General features: G+C 37.4%; 1 protein-coding gene across 1 annotated transcript in view; it reads left to right on the plus strand.

Annotated features, from left to right (window-relative positions):
* The window catches only part of SUCLG2 (succinate-CoA ligase GDP-forming subunit beta), a 263,040-nt gene that overhangs the window by 115,871 nt on the left and 125,927 nt on the right, over positions 1 to 21,242 (plus strand). The window contains exons 3-4 of the mRNA XM_020890178.2: positions 15,424 to 15,523; positions 16,225 to 16,315. Of these exons, the coding sequence (XP_020745837.1) occupies positions 15,424 to 15,523; positions 16,225 to 16,315 (191 nt within the window). The remainder of the gene's footprint in view (positions 1 to 15,423; positions 15,524 to 16,224; positions 16,316 to 21,242) is intronic.

Consider the following 21,242-nt stretch of genomic DNA (forward strand, 5'->3'; position numbering starts at 1 on the left):
TCTCTTGTATCTGACCTTTTAAAGCTTGATTTGAACTACTATGTTCTCATCAACCATGAGTATGTTTTATTGATCATTTCTGAATGATTGGGGAAAAAAGACATTGATATCTTAAGACTTAATAAAAATTGGTAAGACTAGATTTCTTACTATGAAACATTTTTGCCCAGTGTACAGCATATTCACCTCTATCATCACCATCTATTATTTATTTGAAACTTAAGATGTAAATGTAAGTGAGAATGTAAGCCAGATATTGTGTTAAATAAGTAACTTAACATACCTTATATACTCCCCCCACCCCCTACTCCCACACAGTGCCAACTTCCTAGCATTTAATACTCATAGAAACTTTCAAAGGTAAGGGCTACATTTATGAACTTCATTTCATAGATGAGAACATTGAGGTTCTGTTTTCTTTAGCCAAGATCACTCAGTTGGCTGGTGAGGAAAAAGGCCCGAGTTGTGATCCAAGGCCATCTGACCAGTGGCTCATTAATTTACCCATGTACTCTGATCATCTCCAACATGTTTTCTTCTTTGAATGGGGCTTAAGACAGATGATAGACTAAGTACGTAGAAAGAAGATGCTCTAGTTTTCCGCACATACATCTGAAGGGCACTTGAGGAGGGCACTTGACCCCTGTATGTAGCCTGTAAGGAAATTGGTGACTTAAGACCCAGTGACTTATCCTGAATGTCACAGGGATGAATCTTTATGTTTCTTGCATGGATCCGATACAGTTAATTCTGAAAAGTCCAGATGTGTGAGTCTCCAGGCCCCAAGGAACACCATGGCTGACTTTGAACTGGAAGATTAGTTGCTGCATTAAGAGGCTGAGTCTTGCCTTCATCCTCAGTTCCAAGCCATACTGCTTATGAAGTGAAGAAGGGGTGCCAAGCCCAGTAAAGCTGAATGGCAGCATTCTGTGTACATCTCAGGCACCAGTGTAATCTAATGTGTGATAAATGTGTTTAAAAAATGAACTATTATTTCCCCCATTTACAGAAATTATACATGTTCTTTGTAGCATATCTGTAGTCAAAAAGAAGAAAAAAATTACTGGTAATCTCCCCCTCTCCAAATAATCAGTTAATAGTTTGGTATATTACCTATATATATATATTGGTATATATATATTTATTGCAAAAGCTTTACTGCTCTTACCACCCCACCCTATTTAGCAATAATGTTATTGTTCTTACTAGGTAACATAAATATATATTTTATTTAAATCTGAGAATAATTTTCCTCTGATTATAAAAGGCATAAGCAGTCATTGTGAAAAGGATAGGTAATATCATGGCTGTAAAGAAGGAAGTAAAAATCATTTGAAACTTGACCCCACAGAGATAACTGTTGATATAGACTTCTTGTCATTTCAGACTTTTTTTGAAAAAAAAAAAGCATTTTTATCTGTATTTTTCACAGTTTGCAAACGAGTAATGTACTCTAGGTTTTAACATATATGTGTTTTGCCTTTTCTCTTCTAAATACTTTCTAGTGGTTTTCTTTCAAAAACCTTGGACGCTTAGGGAAAGTCTCGAATCCCAATATGTTAAGCTTCAGGCAGTGACAGTGACAGTGACATTGATGGCCTAGAAAAGCTTTGGGTTGAAGATAGTCCTTTTCATCACTCCATCACTTAAGCATCAGACCAAGGCTTGAAACATCATCCTGGCTTTTCTGGAGGTTGCAGGAATACCCAGGAGAATTCACTTCCTTTTTCAAAATGAAATAACCAGTCCAAAATACCAGGACACACATGGTGCAGGCAAACACATTTGGTGCAGCTATTGTTGGAAGTGTCCCTGAACTTCCAAAATATCAGTGCTGGAAAAGTTCATATTTTAAAATAATTAATTGTTTTCAAAAAGTTCTTTATGCTTGTGGTTTAAAAAAAATGCTCTTGAAATCAGCGCTTTGCATTCTACTAACTCTGACTAGGAATGTTTCAAGTAGAATTCTGATTTGCAGGTGATGGGGTGGGTAGTGGGGAACTGATTGCTTTTTATACTCCCTTAAATAGTCCAACACTTGTTGGACTGTTGGTGGCCTGTTATAGGCCAGACATGAATCTTTGTGCTGTTGGTGTAAGAATTCTAACATTTTGTTATGTTTCAATGAAAATTCAGTAAGAGACTTAACATCCCCATTGTCAGTGCTGCTCTATTTTGATATTTTGTCCCAAGGACACTCTTGTAATATGCTGTCATAAATAACAGTATATTTCCTGATTGGGAAACAGTATATTTTCTGATTGAGTCACAGAGGTAGATGCATTTGTCAAAATCTATGAAATAGTACATTTCAGACTTGGGCATTTGACTCTATGGAAATTTTATCTCTTGCCAAAAAGGAACTGTAAACAAGTATCGGCTTTAGTTACTGATGGGAGTGCTGAGGGGAACTGCACTGATGCCTGCAACTTACTTTGAAATGCTTGAAAAAATAAGATGAACTGTGATGGATGGAGAGATTTGGAATAAAGCAAATGTAGTTAAATGTTAGCAGCTAAAGAATTCAAGTGGTGAGTATGTAGATGTTTACTTGTAGTTCAACTTTATTTTGAAATGTGGTTGGTAATTTTAATAACAAAATGTTTGGGGGGAAAAACCCAATAACAAGGCTCTATGTGGAAGAGCTAAAGCACAGTCTATAGAATTATTTTTCTTGCTGAAACATTCTGACTCTGCTTCTTGCTAGCTGTGTGACTCCAGATATTTCAGCCTTGGTGAAGTTTTTCAGTGTGAGTAATGAATACACTTAGCACAAATCTTACTCCACAGTAAACACCTGATGATACTGTGATGATAATTCCACAGTGCAAAAGAAGTGGTGATTGTAAATGAATGACTTTATGCTGAGGGCCCACTGTGTGTCTGGCACTCTCTTGGTCGTTTCCAGAGGAATGAGGCCGTCTCATTCTGTATCACGATGTGTGTAGCCACAGACACTAGAGAAGGTGTGAGGAGCATGAGTGGGCAAACGGAGCGTGGCTTCACTGAGGGTGACAGAGCCTTCCCCAGCTCTGTGGCTCCCCTTCGGTGTGGCATCTACTTTGAATAGAAGGCTCTTCAGAGGAAGGATAGCATCTGCTTTGTTAGACTTCGTAGTATTCTCGGGTTGACGTTGACTTAATTCATCACAAAAACCGTTCCCTTTGTGTACGTCTAAGGCATTCTATTTTGAGGTTGTCATGTTTTAACTTTATGGACCTGGGAAATTCGTGTAGGGTGGCACTATCTTCTTTCGTCCCCACAGTGAAATCATGTTTATGCATTATGACAGCCTGTTCCAAACTCCCGCTGTGAGGCAAAGAGGAAGGGTCAGGGATCTGGAAAAAGCTGCAGCTGGATTTAGGAGCACCAGCAGTGGGGGATGAAAGGAATATTTCAGGTAATTCTGTGCATGTGCTGTTTACTTCCAAGTGTCTAATACCATACTCCTGAAAATTAAGGTAAAAAACAGTAAAAAAAAAAAACCCCAAAAACCCAAAAACTGCGATGGTGAGGAAGAGTGGGGGAATAGAACAAATGTTGGCTACATTTTGAAGGAGAGATTGGTGGGCAGGAGGAATAGATTTATTCTGCTAACTTTCCAGCTGCCATAATGAAATCTGAATCTTGAGTCTAAATGTCTCCTAATGATTGGGATTCCAGAGGGTATCCTTATATAGGACTGCTTGGTGGGTCAAGTGTGAAACAGGATTTGATTTGTCTGCCACACTAATACCATTGGAGAATTACTTAAAACCTGCCAGAATTTTCTTTTACCACATCTTGATCCCAGCTCTTTTACCACATACTGATGCAGGTATTTCACTGTGTTTTGGGCTTTACAGTTCCAAACTCAACTCAAAAGACTGTGTTAGCTCTTTTCCCCAAGAAGTAAAATGCACATTAGCTTGTTAATTCTTTACTTTCTTCTTTTTTAAATTGGAGGATAATTGCTTTATAGCTTGTTGTAGTCTTTGCTGTCCATCAATGCAAATCAGTCATAATGAGACATATATATAAATATATGCTGCTAAGTCGCTTCAGTTGTGTGTGTATATATATATATATATATATATATATATATCCTTTCCCTTTTGAGACATCCCCCACATTCCATCCCTCTTTAATGTCTTGTTTGTAATACTTGGCCTGGATCATTATGGTATGAATTCTTACTCAAACCAGGCTTTTTTTTTTTTTAATGATTCAGGAAGTTCCAGAAGAGACCATCCTAATTTGAATGCTTCAAAGATCATCAGAAAGGTTGTTCTGAAGACAGTCTAAGAAAGTAGTTTCTGGCTCTGTGGCTTCTGAGGTCAGGTATAGATCATGTTAGTGATGAGTACAACAATTCTGAGGAATTTAAGTGCATTAAACCTTTCTGGGGAGTGGTTCTGAGGAAGGTGTGATGGGAGGTGAAATTTAAAGTTAGTCCTTATCTTCTGGCTGTTGAAATGAACTGTTGAAACTGAAGTTAGTTATCTTTAGATATAATTTAACTTGCACTTACAAAAAATTAGAAATAATACAGGGAAAGATCAAAGGAGGAAAGAAGGATGGGGAAGAATAAGGAAGAAGAGGGAAACACAAAAAGGAAGGAAGAAAACCAAAGAAAGCTGACATCGCAGGAGAAGGAAGAAGTAATTATTTCTCAGGCCTCAAAAGTCAGCCAAATATAAACTGTTCCCAGTTCAGGGTAATTGCTTGATTTCATCCCATAGGATGCAGTCTAAAGTCTTCCCTGTGTTTAACATTCTAACATTCAAGCAATAGACTTAGATTTCAGACACAATGAATGGATCAGGACAGGCAATAAAAGAGTAAGACATTGCAGTTTAAAACTCAGTGCAATTTGAAAGCTACATAATAAATTATGCTGGAGCACAGTAGATATATGTATCATGGGAAAGTGGTTCTGAGGTTTTTCATCTCTCTTGGGTGTGGGTCATCCCCTGTTTCTGTCATCCTCTGACACTACTCCAGAGTGTCATCCAGTACTTCAGCACTTTAAAATGGAAAATAAAAACGCCCTGAGTTCCTTTTTATAGCAACATCACCAACCCGGTGTTTGGAATTCTATATCTCAGGCATTTAGGATGGTTGCACGTATTAAGTCTGGAATATGTGTTTATTTGTAGGTTAGGAGGGGGTGGACATATACTTAACTCTTGCTATCATTAAACAGCTGCTTAGTTTGAATCTCACTGACCCCTTGGAAGCTTTCACAACCCTCTTTGAAAGTGTGCCTGATTGGGGGCTTTTTAAAAACCATCATGATAAAATTATTAGAGATCTTAAAAGCACTGAGGACAAAACAACTAAATTTAACAAAGATAATATATGTGTTTTTTTTTTTCACTTATATGCTTTTCTTGAGTATGGAGAAACAAACTTTAATATGTAGAGTTTTTCTGAAGATCTGAAATAAGAAATTTGAGTGCTGAATCCTTGGCATGCTTGACTGGTTTATTTGAAGCAGTGCTATAGTGGTTTCTAATTTAAATAGGTAACTGCAACAGCCAAGTAAGTATAGCAGAGTAGCCTTTCTTAGCTATTTACCCATTGGTATCTTCACTCCCTGGCTTTATCTACCTAGAAAACTCACAGCTCTTCTCTCCATGGTTCTTCTGTTCTCTCTCCTGCCCTGTTTAACTTGACACTGTTTCCCCTTCTCACTGTCCTTAATTCTTGCCATTTATGAAAGCATTCATATTTTTCAGTAATTCTTTGTTTGTATCTCTTTCCTTCAGTGGATTTTAGGTTTCTGAAAGGCAGTGACTATGGCTTTTTAAAATTTTTGTATCCCCTTAGGTGCTCAATAGATGTCTTAAAAAGGCAAAACATTTTTCTTTTGCTGTCAGTTTTCTTGCCTGGTACTTTAGGTCATATTGTAAGATTATGAGCCATGTTTCTTGAAGGTGTTTTCTGGAGGCCTGCTCAAATATAGACATCCCTGACCCCACAGAGAAAAACTATAAAGACTCATACAGAAAGGAACATTTAAATATTCAAGACAAAACACTATAAATAACTGCCTATATTTATCTCACAGTTTTAAAGTCTCAGTTTTATTTTTTTATGACAGCCCATGATAATTGCCAAAAATTTGCGTCAGCACTGAAAAGTACCAATAATACTCCTCGTTACCTCCTTAAGATAATCTTAGTTAATCTTAGTTAATAATTTGATTATTGTCCATTTAGATTTCATTATGACCGTATAACTATTCACAAAAGTGAATATTTATTTTTAAATATTGTTAGCTCAGTTTAAAGCTTATAGTGTCTATGGATATTTCCCCTTGTTTTTGCATAAAGATTTACTTAAATCATATTGTTTACTCACTAAGTCATGTCTGACTCTTTGTGACTCCATGGACTATAGCCTGCCAATTTCCTCTGACCATGGAATTCTCCAGGCAAGAACACTGGAGTGGGTTGCCATTTCCTACTCCAGGGGATTTTCCCAACCCAGGGATCGAACCCACAACTGCTGCTTGGCAGGTGGATTCTTTACCACTGAGCCACCAGGGGCCCTAATAAATATATATAGTATTTGTATTATTTCACCATATGGATATGTACAATTTGTTTTTCCAATCCCACATGTTCAAATACTGATGGACATTTTGGTTGTTTTCACTGTTTCCCTCTTATAGTTACATTGCAGTGAAAATTCTTATTTCTATAGTCGATTTTCACAGAATTGGGATTGCTCTATCAAAGGGTGTTCTGTGTATATTGGACAGATGGACCTCCTAATTGTCTTAGAACATTCCAGGTTTCTTAACCATCATGAATTTTTCAGAAGCATAGAACAGATGCCCAGTACTATTCCTTGATTTGCATTGGACTCGAGAGTCTGTGAGAAGGATTTTGAATGTATTCTGCAATTGAAAAATCAGGGCCTATCTGGAGAAAGGGTCCCTAAAGAGCAGAGTGGCTTAGAAAAATGCAGGGTTCTTGTGAGATCTCTGTAAGGAAAGGGGACGGGTGGCCAGCAGGAGCTACAGCTCCCAGGGCACAGGATTGTCAGGTTTGATTGATCCTGGTGTCCCCTGGAGACTTGTGTCCCAGAGGACACAGTCCCACTTGCTTGAGAAGTCCCCCAGAGAGGACCCACGTGTGAGAAGTTGGGGGTCTTTCTTGAGTAGGGGAAACTGGTGACAGTGTGGCCAGTAGACCATGGGCAGCAGAATGAGAACAGCAGACAGGCAGTGGGGCTGATTCCGGACAGTAGTGCTTGAGACCATCTCTCACCAAGTGGAGAGCCAGATAGAGGAATGGATTTAAATAAGAGAAGATAGTGAACAGACAAAATTTCTAATCATGAAAGTGAAAAATCTCAGAATACTAGTAGTGTTGCTCTGAAAGTGAAGGAAACATCTTTTAATGTGGATGCAGCCAGACAATGTATATGTTACATACATTTTAAATGTTACAGCCTTTCCACTTGGCTCTGAAAATAAAACCTTTGTGAGTTTATCTTCCCATATCAATTCCAGGCATCGCCACCTTTTCCTCCTTGTTGACCACTGGTTCAGATCAACAAGAGATTGATCCCCTTATACTTTTGTATTATCAAGTAGCTTCCAGTTGTCTGCCTCTGAAGCTGGGATATACTCTTGCCCAGGATATGTTCTCCGGAAACTGTCAAAAATGTTAGTTCTGAACCTGCCAGCAGTCATGGTCTTTGCCTTTTGATGCCTTTATTATTAGCTCTGGTGATTTATTCTGTGTCAGCTTGGTTAAGGTGGAACTCTGTCTCGCAGAATCTCCTTCCCTGTATAATTCAGGTTAGAATTGGCTAGATAAGGGATTGCACAGAATTTAGAATGCAGCTGTTACTCTGTGATACAGTGATGCACAGATGTAGACATGCTAGCAAGAGGGTTCACCTGTCTTTGCTGTTCTGTGCTCCATGTCTAACAATTTTCCTCAATTGCTGACCTTGCTGATCAACATGAACACAAACCCACTTGGCCACAAGTCCCATACCCTTCTCCGTGAGTCTGGATGTGCTGGCTTCTCTGATTGGCTGGTTGGTGACTCTTGCGATCCTTCAACTTCCACTTTCACATCTTCCCTTCCTCAGTATCTTTTACAAGTTCAGCTTTAATTCCTGTAATAAGTCTCTTATCCATAACTCATGGTGGTTCTGCTTCCCTAATTGAACCCTGACTGAACACACCTTTGCCTTAAAAATGATTTTTTTAATAGCTAGCTTTCTTTTATCATTCTTTCCTTTCAAGTGTACCACACAACACTGTAGAAATGCTATTGATGTTCATAAATGCTTTTCATCATCTGTGACTATTTCCAGGATATGTTGAAGTTACAAATGTTACACAGGTATTTTTATTACTAGTGTATATCATTAATCCCTACTATAATCTGCATAGAGATTTCTTCTGGAGATTTCTTTTTCTGAAGAAACTTGTTTGTTCTGAAAGATTGTCTCTTTTTTCCCAAGTGGTTTCATTTGCAGAAGGTTTGTTTAATGTCCTGTGGTTTTAGTCTTAGAGTATTATACTTTTTTTTTTTTTTGCTACATGTGCTTAAATAAGATCATGTTAATTTTGCCATCAGTGACAGGAAGTTCTATCCTTAACCTTTCTTTCAGAAACATATCTTTTAATCTAGTAGGCAAAATGAAAGATTGGTTTATAAGTGTTAAAGGATAGAAAAGGTAAGATATTACAACTGAAAGCCTTTCTGGAGGTAACTTTTACCTAGCTTTGAAATTTTTATCACAAATGGAGTGTGTATTAATGGTTATTAAAATAATTAATAGCACCAGTGACAAGGTCAGAAGAATAAGCTAATTTATCATTACAGATTTTAATGAAGCCTATAACGTACTATTACATATACAGTATTTTTAAGAGTATGGCAGTTTGAAAAAAACAATGATTTATCAAACTGATTTAGGAATTTTTTGTGTATTTGTGTGTGTGTGTGTGCATGCTCAGTTGTTTCCGACTCTTTGCAACTCCATGGACTGTAGCCCGCCAGGCTTCTCTCTCCATGGACTTCTCCAAGCAAGAATACAGGAGTAGGTAGCTGTTTCCTCCTCCAGGGAATCTTCCAGACTTGGGGATCATACCTGTGTCTCTTGTATCTCCAGGCGGATTCTTTTACCACTGTGCCACCTGGGAAACCCAGTTTTATAGGAACTCAAGTTAAAATGATTCCCTTGAAAGTAAAACTCTTTCGTGTTAAGATAATATTATTATCTCCTTTATAATCAATAAACTGTTCAAGTGAGCATTATCATGCCTCCCCAGTGTCCAAATGAAGGAATTATTTTAGATAATGTGAAGTTAATTGACTATCATATTCAGTGGGAAATTAAGATTTAGAACTTACACAAAAAAGCTTTATCAGTGAAGAATATTTTAATGTAAAATAATCTCTCCCTGGACAACTTCCTGTTTGTATCATAAAACCCCTGTACTGGAGAGTCTTATTTTCATCTTTTGCTTCTATTTGTAAATCACTGCTGTAAGTATATATAATTTAAGTCTTTGATATAATTTAAGTCTTTAAGTCTCTAAGTAGCATACTGATACAGAGTCAAGTATCTCCAATTCTGTTTCAGTCTAGGGATATGACCAATGGTGAAATGACTTACTCCAACACCTCATATGTTTAAAATTCTCTATCTCAGTGTTTGTGAGCCCTTGTCAGAGTTATTGAAAGTTGAAATCGTTGTTTGGTCTCAGAATCAGTCTTCTTCACAGCGAGTGACCTAGTCACAATCAAAGGAAATAGGTAAGTCAGTCTGTAGGAGATATTACAGTAATAAATGAAGATGAGTAATTCACCATCTTCAGGTTCAGGTTCTGGAGTTGTTACGAAAACAGGGATGTTAGCTCATTTCTTTTGGGAAATTGCCACTTGAGTCTCCATTATCACCCTATAATTGTATGTTCTTTATTAAGATTCATCTTTTCATAGTATCTTTCAGCTCTTCTCTTACCTCCCCCTCCCTTTTCTCCATGCCTTCCATTTGTAATCGGTAAATCTGAAATACATTTACTTTCTTCTGTTAAGAATTCTATCATACCTCGTGAAAGGTGATCACTGTGCTCAAAATTATGCAATTCAGTTGTGCTGAAAACTAAATATTCCAATATTGCTTGTCAGTGAATCATAGAAATCATAGTTCCCCTCAAAGCTCCAGTGTTATTGATTCAAAATAGATGATCATGGCAGTAGTCATCTCGCTGTAGTATTGGCATGTAGAGTAATACATTTTGTGTTTAGAAAGTATTATATTTTGAAAGAGCAATGCTGAATAAAAACCAGTTCAGTAATACAGATATTTGGTTCAATACCAAACTGTTAAAAAAGGATAGCTGAAAATAGCTTACTCTTACTGATATTCTTGGCTAACATTTCAGACGTTTGCTGTGGCCCATTTGTGTTCTGGTTCTGAAGTATATCTTGTAAACATTATTTTGCATTGATATGTTTTCAGAATTCTATCTCTGAAAAACAAAGGGAACTAGTTCTACAAAGTTTTTCTAATTAAAATGTTTATTATTTATTCTATTTAGGCTTTGTTGTTGCTGTTCAATCACTCAGTCGTGTCCCACTCTTTGCCACCCCATGGACTGGAGCATGCCAGGCTTCCCTGTCCTTTACTATCTCCTGAAGTTTGCTCAGATTCATGTCCATGGAGTTGATGATGCCATCCAAATATCTCATCCTTCGTTGCCTCCTTCACCTCCTGCCCTCAATCTTTGTCAGTGTCAGGGTCTCTTCTGATGAGTTGACTCTTTGCATCAGGTGGCCAAAGTATTGGAGCTTCAGCTTTTGCATCAGTCCTTCCAATGAATATGGGTTGATTTCCTTTAGGATTGACTGGTTTGATCTCCTTGCAGTCCAAGGGACTCTCAAGAGTCTTCTCCAGCTCCACAGTTCAGTCCATCAATTCTTCAGTGCTCAGTCTTCTTATGGTCCAAATCTCACATTTGTATGTGACTACTAGAAAAAGGAATCAGTCCTAAAGGAAATTCTTCAGCTCTCAGCCTTCTTATGGTCCAAATCTCACATTCATGTGACTATCAGAAAAAGGAAATCAATCCTAAAGGAAATCAGTCCTTTAGGACTGTATTGTAATTATACAATTACAAAAAACTGTATTATAATTATAATAACACTCATTGTGAGGGAGAATGAGAGGAGAACAGTGAGAAAACATTATTTTAATGCAGCTAATAGAATGAAATAAAACTGTGGCTTAGAGAGTTTCCGTTAGGTTTTCTTAATGGCTATAAATTTTGTTCTCTTAAGTGATATAGTATTTGGAAGTATTACATATCTATTAAGTTTATCAAATATGTCTCTTATAGTGCTTTTTTCTCCTAAAATATATGTATATGAATTATAGTAAACTGGTTTCCATCAAACCCAGTAGAAACCTTGCCCTAAGCACTGCTCATTATCAGAAAACTCACCAGGAAAGAAACAGAATAAAGTAGATGTATTGTATATTTAGGCTACTTTATGTAAGACTGTCATTTAAGAGCCAGAAATTTGGAGTTAAATAGACTTTGGTTTTACCAGTAATATGGTTATTAATGTATAGATGAAATCTGTATTTGTACAAAAGCTATTGGAGGAAAGTTTCACCCTCCTCTTGTCTCTTTTTAGCTTTATATCCTATAATACAGTTAGATCATCTTGTGTATTCATGCAAAAATTGAATTTCCTCATTGAGATATCATTTATTTATTTATTTCCGGCTGTGCTGGGTCTTTGTTGCTGCATGCAGGCATTCTCTAGTTGCAATGAGTAGGGTCTACTCTCTCTTTGTAGCTTGTGGGCTTCAGTAATACGTGGGCTTAGTTGCTCTGTGGCATGTGGAATCAAACCCATGGATTCTTAACCACTGGACCACCAGGAAAGTCCCTGGAATATTCTTTTGTAATTCTCTTTGGAAACAGTGAGGTAATGTTAAAAAAAAAATGGAAATTTGTATGAGTTTTTGGAGAAGTTAGATTTTTAAATAAAATGGAAACAGTGACATTAAGTATGAAACCACTTGGTAAATACTAAATGAAAAAGCTAGTTCCTGTTCAGTAGAATCTGGTCACTTAATTTTCAACAGTTTGAGTAAATAATCACATGAATTAAATTACTTCATGTGAGTTTCCCACAAGACAGGACAAACTTATTTTACTTTGGCTTCTGACATACTATATTGCTTTATTAGCATTGGAGAACTAACCAGAAGAGGTGATTGTAGTGAACTTATTTTTAGCCTGTGATGAAATTAAAAGATGCTTACTCCTTGGAAGGAAAGTCATGACCAACCTAGATAGCATATTAAAAAACAGAGACATGACTTTGCCAACAAAGGTCCATCTAGTCAAGGCTATGGTTTTCCCAGTGGTCATGTATGGATGTGAGAGTTAGACTATGAAGAAAGCTGAGCTCCGAAGAAGTGATGCTTTTGAACTGTGGTGTTGGAGAAGACTCTTGAGAGTCCCTTGGACTGCAAGGAGGTCCAACCAGTCCATCCTAAAGTAGATCAGTCCTGGGTGTTCATTGGAAGGACTGATGCTGAAGCTGAAACTCCAATACGTTGGCCACCTCATGCGAAGAGGTGACTCATTGGAAAAGACCCTGATGCTGGGAGAGATTGGGGGCAGGAGGAGAAGGGGACAACAGAGGATGAGATGGCTGGATGGCATCACGGACTCGATGGACATGAGTTTGAGTAAACTCCGGGAGTTGGTGATGGACAGGGAGGCCTGGCATGCTGCGATTCATGGGGTCGCAAAGAGTCAGACACGACTGAGCGACTGAACTGAACTGATAAATTGCAGAAGATATACATAGATTTGACAGAGTCTCTTTCTTTCCCTCTTTCTCCATGCCCCAATATGTGTCTTCAGTCTCCAAAGATTTGACAGAGTCTCTTTCTTTCCCTCTTTCTCCATGCCCCAATATGTGTCTTCAGTCTCCAAAGTGGTTGCTTGGTCTACCAGTTGGGTGGCATGAAGCCCTTGGATAAGTGATCAATAGTGATGTGAATAATTGACAACACTTTTATTGAGCTTACAACTGTTTCTCTGTCTTGATGGTTAGTGCCTAAAACTTAACTAATCAAGCCCATGTAATGTCAGTTAACATTGCCCATTTAGGTAGTCTGCATGGCTTTGAAGTTTTGCTACTGGAAAGTTTGGAGAGGAAAGCATCTCTTTTTTCAGATTCATGAGGTTATGAAAAATGATAAGGCAATGGAATGCTGGCTATTTTTAAAGAATTTGAAGAAAATGCAATTAAAAATTGAGTAAACAGCAGAAGTGTTTTTTTCCACTTAATATCTTCAAAGAGAAGTTGGAAATTTCTTTCTGAATTCTACTTTTGCTGAATTGCTGAAAATAATTATGATACTGTAATAGCTATAATATTTTGACTCTTTGTTTTAAATGTGCCAGACTTTGAGATGAGTATTTTACCTACTCTGTTCATTTATTTTCACATCATTCTAACACTGTAAATTGTTTTGACTATTTTATAGTTGGATATGTTACTTTTACCTTTCTGAATCTCATTCTCTTCTCAATAAATAAAGGAATAGGCAGAGTTGGAGATTTTAACTAAGTCTGTTTTACACCAAAGTTCTTATCTTACTACTACTCCTACATGCAGTAGCCTAAATGCACAATAAATTCATTTTACTTGGTTCCGTTCCTAGTAAGGGTTTGATAATGAGCAGTAGCAATAACTTGGCTTCTACTTAATTTGATGGGAACTAGTTTATTCTAAGACATTGTTTGACTGATGTGATGATTTGTATCCAGGGCAGAAACTGTTGTCAGAGGTTATAGAGGGCAGCAAAGAAGGGGCTGTGTTTGCTTCTGAGAGAAAGTGAACCTTGATTTTTTGAGTGTGAGCAAATATATAAAGGAAGACCAGCCAGTAAGATTATGAACCTTAACAATCTGATTACATCAGCTAGAGTGACTGTTTTACCCAGTGCCTTCATTGTGTCAAATCCTTCCATAGCTCTCCCATTTCCTTCTTGAAAATACCTGTGGCTCCTTCTCTTTGAACCTTTGCCTCCTTGCCTATGAGTAATAGTAACGATGGTAGTACTGGCTAAAATAGCCAACATTTACAGACCTGGCATGAATGGTGGCAGATTCCATTATTTTTTACCATTTCTGCTTGAATGGAAATAATCGTTTTGGTTCTTCACAATATACAAAGATAATAAAATGAACTAATTGATCATAGCGATAATTTCTCATTACTTATATGAGTTTTTAGTCTGTTAGGATAGTCACATATATTTTCTAATTTAATTCTTGAAACAACCATGATTGAGTTGTTTCATAATTGAGTAAACTGAGTCTTAAAGACATTAAGTAACTTGTCCATTGTCACACAGCTGGGCAAAGGCGGAAGCCTCGATTAAAACCTGGGTCTGCAATTTTAAACCTGGTGTGCCAAACAGGAAAACTGTTAGAGCCATATCGGAGATTGTCTGATTTCATTCTCTAATTTTAGATAAAACTGAATCACATACAGAGAATGATAATTGTGGCTGGAGGATGTGTACTATCTGGTTTATTAAACACATCTAATTTGTGGGTTGCCTTTTTTTTTTCATTTTGTTGATTGGATAGGGGAGTATTCCTATTGGCTGATGGTCCTTTCTCTATCACTGGGCTGCTTCACACACTCAGCTTTCCCACCAGGCCCATAAACGTGTTTGAGTTTATGACTGGTCTCAAATGTCAAGAGCGGACCATTCACTCTTTCCTTGAGTGTTTTGACGAAGAGAGATTCCACAGCCACTTTGCTCTGGGATACTCTGTTACCCTGCCAACACTGATAAAATACTGCTTCCTTTTAGTTTTAATCCATTTCTTCCTCCCTTACCCAACCCTGCTGATACATAGAACAACTGGTCAAAAAACTGTTGGTTTCCAAGAAAACAGCTATTAAATACTCCCTTTGCAACTTTTCTTTAAAACTTTCCTCCAAGTAAACCAGTCTTCCTTTTGACATCTCAGATGGCTGACAGGTAGTTAGCTCCTCTGACTGGCAGATTGGTGTCTCTGTCACATGGGAGTGTTGTTACACAGTAGAATTAATGCTTCCAGCCTGGATTTATTTAGCATCTTCTGACACTTAGAAGAACAAGGGAACACATACCTTGTTCTCCCTTGGGATGGTTGAGAATTAGATTAAACTGGCAGGAAATATTTGAATGTCTTCAGTAAACAGACTTTGTATTTAGGGTATCGATGTTTTTTGAAGTTCTTTATTGCCTTCATTTTCAAAGTTGTTTTGAGAGAGCTTCTGCCAGTCACTTTTGGAAGTTATGTCATTACCACTTGCTGGTTGCTAAAAAAAAAGAATTTTAAATCAGCTACTAACTCTGAATTTTCTTTTGCAGATGCAAAAGAAATTGTTTTAAAAGCCCAGATCTTAGCTGGCGGAAGAGGAAAAGGTGTCTTCAGCAGCGGTTTGAAAGGAGGCGTTCATTTAACAAAAGAGTAAGCATGGAGGTTTTAATTCCTTATCTTTGGGCAAAGCAGTTATGGAAGATGCTGCTCATGATGGAAAGGAGCACTGAGGTTGGGCCCGGGTGGGGGTAGGAGCAGAAGGTCACAAGTAAATGACGTAGACAGCAAGTAGAGGGCTCTGCAGTGTCGCCGTTTTCCTTCTCCTGTAAAAGGGTTTTGTTCACCGATTGGTGAAAACTTGACACCCCTTCTGTTCTAGACAATCAGTGAAAACACTTTCCTCTCCTCTCCTGTCACATACCTTTCAACTGTTTTCTTTGATCCTTCCCCTTCCCTTTATCCCCATCTTTGGGCATTACTTCCCAAGTTGCCCACTATCTTACCTAAGTCTGCTGTGCATTTCAGCATTGTCTCTCTACTATGACTGTAACTTGTTTGGGGGGAGGGAAGAACAAACTTAAGCAAACTTATTTTTGTTTTCCTTCCCTCCTCTTCCTTCCTTCTACTCCCATTCACTCATTGATATATATTTTGCACTCAGGGAGCATCTGGTACACTGCTAGGCACCTGGTATGTAAACAAAAAGTACCATACATTCTGTGAAGGTGGAAGGTGGGCCCAAGGCAGGGTGGATGAGGGGGTACAATATGGACTGTGTCTTAAAATTGTGTTCAATATAAACATTGACTTTCTTTTCTTTCTTCTCTCTCTTTTTTTCTCTTCTCTCTTAGCCCTAAAGTTGTGGGACAGCTGGCTAAACAGATGATTGGATATAATCTAGCAACAAAACAAACTCCGAAAGAAGGTGTGAAAGTTAAAAAGGTAATGTGAATGCTTTTGGCCATCTTCTGTGTATGTGTTAAAAAAAAAATCATACTTCAATTTTGACGAATCTAATGAAGCAGTACACTTTGTCTATGTGTCATTTTTTTTGAACCTCATGTAGTTTTTGGTGTAGTATGACTTTGAGGAGAGATAAAAAAGGATTCTAAATTAGTAATACTATTTATTATTATCAGGATTGAGTAACAATGGGTAATGATTGAAATAATAATTTTTTGTTTTAGAACACAGACACATTTTGTTTAAAGTCAAAAAGGACTTAACATGACAGTTCCTAGAATCAGTGAGGGACATTCTCTGCTTCCTCACAGCCCCACCCTCATCCAGTATATCAGAATTACTGTGCTTGTTTTGGTGGTTTTTCTGTGTTCCCCTGTAACTTATTTTGAGGTTATTACCATTTTGACTCACTGTTATTACTGGGAGTATGTCATATTAGTGGGATCTGCTGGGACACCCAAGTGTGTACAGGGCACATACTTGTACCACACAGAAAATAAAGTCTAAAGCAAAGTGGCTTACCTCAGCCATGAACTATGACTGGTAGATCTAACAGAGCCTAACTTGCCCTCCTATCAGTCTGATTAGCTTTGCTGAACTCCCTGTTATGTATCAAGGCACCAGAATTGACTGCCTGATTTGCAGGATCCAGTGCACAATGAAAATGTGAGATTCTTGTTCATATTTCAAATTGGCTGCAGCAGAACATCAAATCAGACACCAAGAATGGGACCCTCTGGCATGCAGGCCTGGGTGACTGCACAGCTGACTCACTCTAGGCCTGTGCGCTACAGATGACTAGAAGGCCCCATCATGACATTGTAACAGCAGGTTAGGGCCCACCATTTTGGGGAGGCAATGGTCTGCTCCACAGACACAGCATCACATGTGGATTATCACATGGTAATCTCTTCCAGAGTGCCATTCTTCAGGCAACTGAGGCAGTGCATTCCATTTTTACATTTCAGAGGGAGTTGTCTGGAAAACTGTTGATATGACGGCCCCCCAAAATCACCAGCTGGGTCTTCTTAGCATACTTAGCTTACCAAGCACACTGCCTTGGTCCTGAAAAGGACACTGAGCTGGAGGGAGATGGGGATATTGGTGGGTTGTTAGCCCCTTCCCTCTAAGAACACAGAGCCTTTCTGAAGGTTGAGGAAGTGTACAGAAAAAACTGGCTCTGGTTGTTTCCCTTTCCCAGTGCCTCGCAGCTAGATACAAGAACTCTTTACATCTTACAGTGGTTTTGAAGAATTATTTTTGTTCAGCTCAGCACCATACTTTTATTTTCGCCTTTAAACTGGTTATGAGCCTCTACCTATATAACTTGTTCAAAATTTGTTTACAGGGGATATGATTAGTGGTTTTGTTTGTAGGAATTTATTATTTTTTATGGACACATGGAGTTTGACAGTAGAGTTTCTGATACCTTTAAAAAGCATATAAAATACACACAAGATTCTCTCTCTCACACACACACACACACACACACACACACACACACATACTATATATATATATATGCATTAAATTAGTTTGTAGATAGGTTCCTGAAATCCTGGGGATAAGTGCATTCTTGTAATAGAATCATTGCCAAGAAATGACCAGAATGGTATAGTTTTAAGTAGTTTTTTCCCTGATTGCAAAAATGATTAACGTGAGAAAAATTCCAATAGTACAGAAATATAAAAATTAGAGAGTAAAATTTTCTATTCTCACCTTCTAGAAATAATTGTTAAATATTGTTTTTGTCCTTTTCCCATGTAAAATATGTATTACCACATACTTGAAGCAGTAACATTACATATACTTTAAGGAACCTGCATTTTTTTTAACTTTCAAAAAAATATTTTTATTGAGGTATAATTTGCATACCATAAAATTCACTCATTTAAAATGTACAACTTCAGTAGTTTTAATAAATTTATGGAGTTGACAGCTATTACCACAATCTAATTTTTGAATATTTCTATCAACCAACCCAAAAATCTCCCATCCATTTGCAGACAGTTTCTATGCTTACTCCCAGCCTAGAGAAACACTAATCCAGTGTGTCTGTATTGATTTTCTTTTTAATATGATATAATCCACATATCATACAATTCATCCATTTAAAATGTGCAGTTAAGTAGTTTTTAGTATATTCTTGGGTTGTGCAACCATCATCACTATCCAAAACCAGAACACTTTGATCACCCTGAAAAAGAAACACATACCCATTGGAAGTCATTCTCCATCGTCTTTCCACCCCTTGGAAACTATGAACCTATTTCTATAGTCATGGATTTGCCTATTCTGGATATTTCATATCAATGGAATCTTTCAAACCTTTTTTGTCTGACTTCCTTCACTTAGCGTATTTTCAAGGTTCATCCATGTTGTAGCATGTATCAGTACTTCATACATTTTTATGGTTGAATAATACTGCTTTATATGACTGTAACACATTTGGTTTATTCATTCATCAGTTGATGAACAATTAATTGTATTGTTACCACTTTTGAGCAAGCATGAACTTTTGTGTATGCATTTTTGTGTGAACATTCATTCGTGTTTTCATTCTTCCTGAGTAGAGCTTTGGGGGTGAAATTCCTGGGTTAAATGGTAATTCTATGCTTAAGTTTTTCTGGAATCATCAAAATGTCTTCCAAAGTGACCATGCCATTTTACATTCCCACCAGCAGTGTAGGTTTAGTTGCTCAGTTGTGTCCAACTCTTGTGACACCATGGACTGAGCCCACCAGGCTCCTCTGTCCATGGGATTTCCCAGCGAATATTGGAGTGGGTTGCCATTTCCTTCTCCATGCATTTTTATTTATTTATTTAATTAATTAATTTTTTCATACGTTTTAAATTTATGGAATCCTGGACATTAAACAGAAGTTCCCAGATGATAGAAACTTTAGGTCTTAGTTTGTTTAAGAAGCTATTTAAGCACATTACTACATCTGTTCACATTGGGGCTTTTTCCTAAATCTGTATTTGTAGTGTTTTCCTTGGGATAGTAATAGGGGAGGTGAGACAGTGCTACTACACATGTGCTCCATGGGTCACTGCCAGTAATGGTTCCTGTTCCACAGAGAGTAACTGAGTACCCTGTTAATCTTAGCTAATTGCTGTTCTGTTACAAATAGTTTGTGCACCAGCTCTCATCCACATACTATAGTCTTAATAGCATGATATATAAAAAATAAAACAAAATGAACCGACAGTAAGAAACATGAAAAACAGATTCATTGCTCAAGGGTAAAGTACGTTAAAAAGGTTCTCCATACTGGAAGCCTCCATGAAAAGGTTGTGTTGATACAGTTTATATCCGTCACAGATAAAGATGGTTGAAATGTGTTTAACTGAGCTTTGCATGACATGAGAGTTCACGGAGTCTATTTAAGTTCTCTCTGTCACAATTCCTAAAGGATTTCAACATCCTGGGTCATACAAAGGGCATCTCAATGTCAGAAAATTTGTCTGTGTATAAAAGTCCATGAATTATCTATTGAAAATCATCATTTTCTTGGGAATGTTTTCTTAAAGAGTGATGGGCTCTTCTAAGAGCTGTTTGAGACAGCAGCTGGTCTTTACAAATAGAAATTTGATAGAATACAGAGCACATCTGTCAACACTTGAGAAAATTAAGAATAGGACACTTGAATGACACTTATCCTAAAAAGTTATAACACTGTGTTGTTTGTTACAGTAACTACTGAAAGTTGTTAAATCTGGTTCTCTAGACTAGCTGTGGATTAGAAAGTGAGCTTGAAATAAAAATGGTTCTATGAAAATCCTAACACCATGTGCCAAGAAATATTTCTTACAAACTCATGAGCTACCATTTATGATAGAAGAATCACTATGAAGCCCCTTCTGAGGTACTCTATTTTTAACCAGTCATAAATTCTATAGCGGTTTGAAAAGAAGGAGTTAATTGTATTCATTACATTGTAGCTTTCTAGGTCATCATATATTTATCCCGCTTCATATGACTTAAAAATTAGTGCTTTTGTGGCTTCTAGGGAGCTAAACTCTATTATTATTTAATCAGTAACATTTTTGGTGAAACATATTACTGAATTCCTTTTTAGGGAAAGCAATGTATGTGATTTTATTATTTTTACTTCAAGTGCTGATTCCTTATAGATGTTCTTATTTTCTTTTAAAAAGCATCCAAGACATTTTTTACTGTTTTTTTTTTTTTGGTAGTATAAGTTGGTCCAGCATCTCTCTCCAAGGAAATTTGATAGTACTTATCAAAATTTTAAATATGAAGAATCTATTGTAAAACCTAGCCATTTTATCTTTATGTCCCTTGACCAGGGGGTTACTAAAACAATGGAGCAAAGCTACACATACAGAAATAATCACTCAGGTAGTATTTTTAGAAACACAAGTCCACATAAACGTCTGTCAGCCAGGACTAGGTCAAATAAATATTGACATATAAGTACTATGTGGTCACAATGCAGAGAGAAGACCTTGTACAATCTAAGTTATAATATTAAGATAATAAACAAAAAGGAAGAAAGAGAGGCATTCAAGCATGTGTAATATTTATCCGTGTGCAAGATGATTCCATGTTGGTAATGCTTACCGATGCATAGGGAAGAGGTAAAAATTAGTGGATTTTCCTGGTAGGGCTGCTTCATGCTTTTGTTAAGGTTGTGCAGAGCAAAAAGGACCTGGCTGGAGCATGTGTGGAGAAGGAAATCCATTTGTCCAGTTTGCCTCCTGCCCAGTCATGGCCCTGGAATGTGACTACATCCTCACAGAGAAAGGGATGTTTTTTTCTGGTCATCACAAAGGTTCTATAGGGACTCATGAACATCCTGACTGTGGGGCCCAAAGGGTATGTATGTGCAGGAGGGGAGAGCTTTCACTGTCCCCTCTATATACTTTTAGTATCGTCAGC

Source organism: Odocoileus virginianus, chromosome 26 (assembly GCF_023699985.2).
Source record: "Odocoileus virginianus isolate 20LAN1187 ecotype Illinois chromosome 26, Ovbor_1.2, whole genome shotgun sequence".
NCBI classification, from domain to species: domain Eukaryota; kingdom Metazoa; phylum Chordata; class Mammalia; order Artiodactyla; family Cervidae; genus Odocoileus; species Odocoileus virginianus.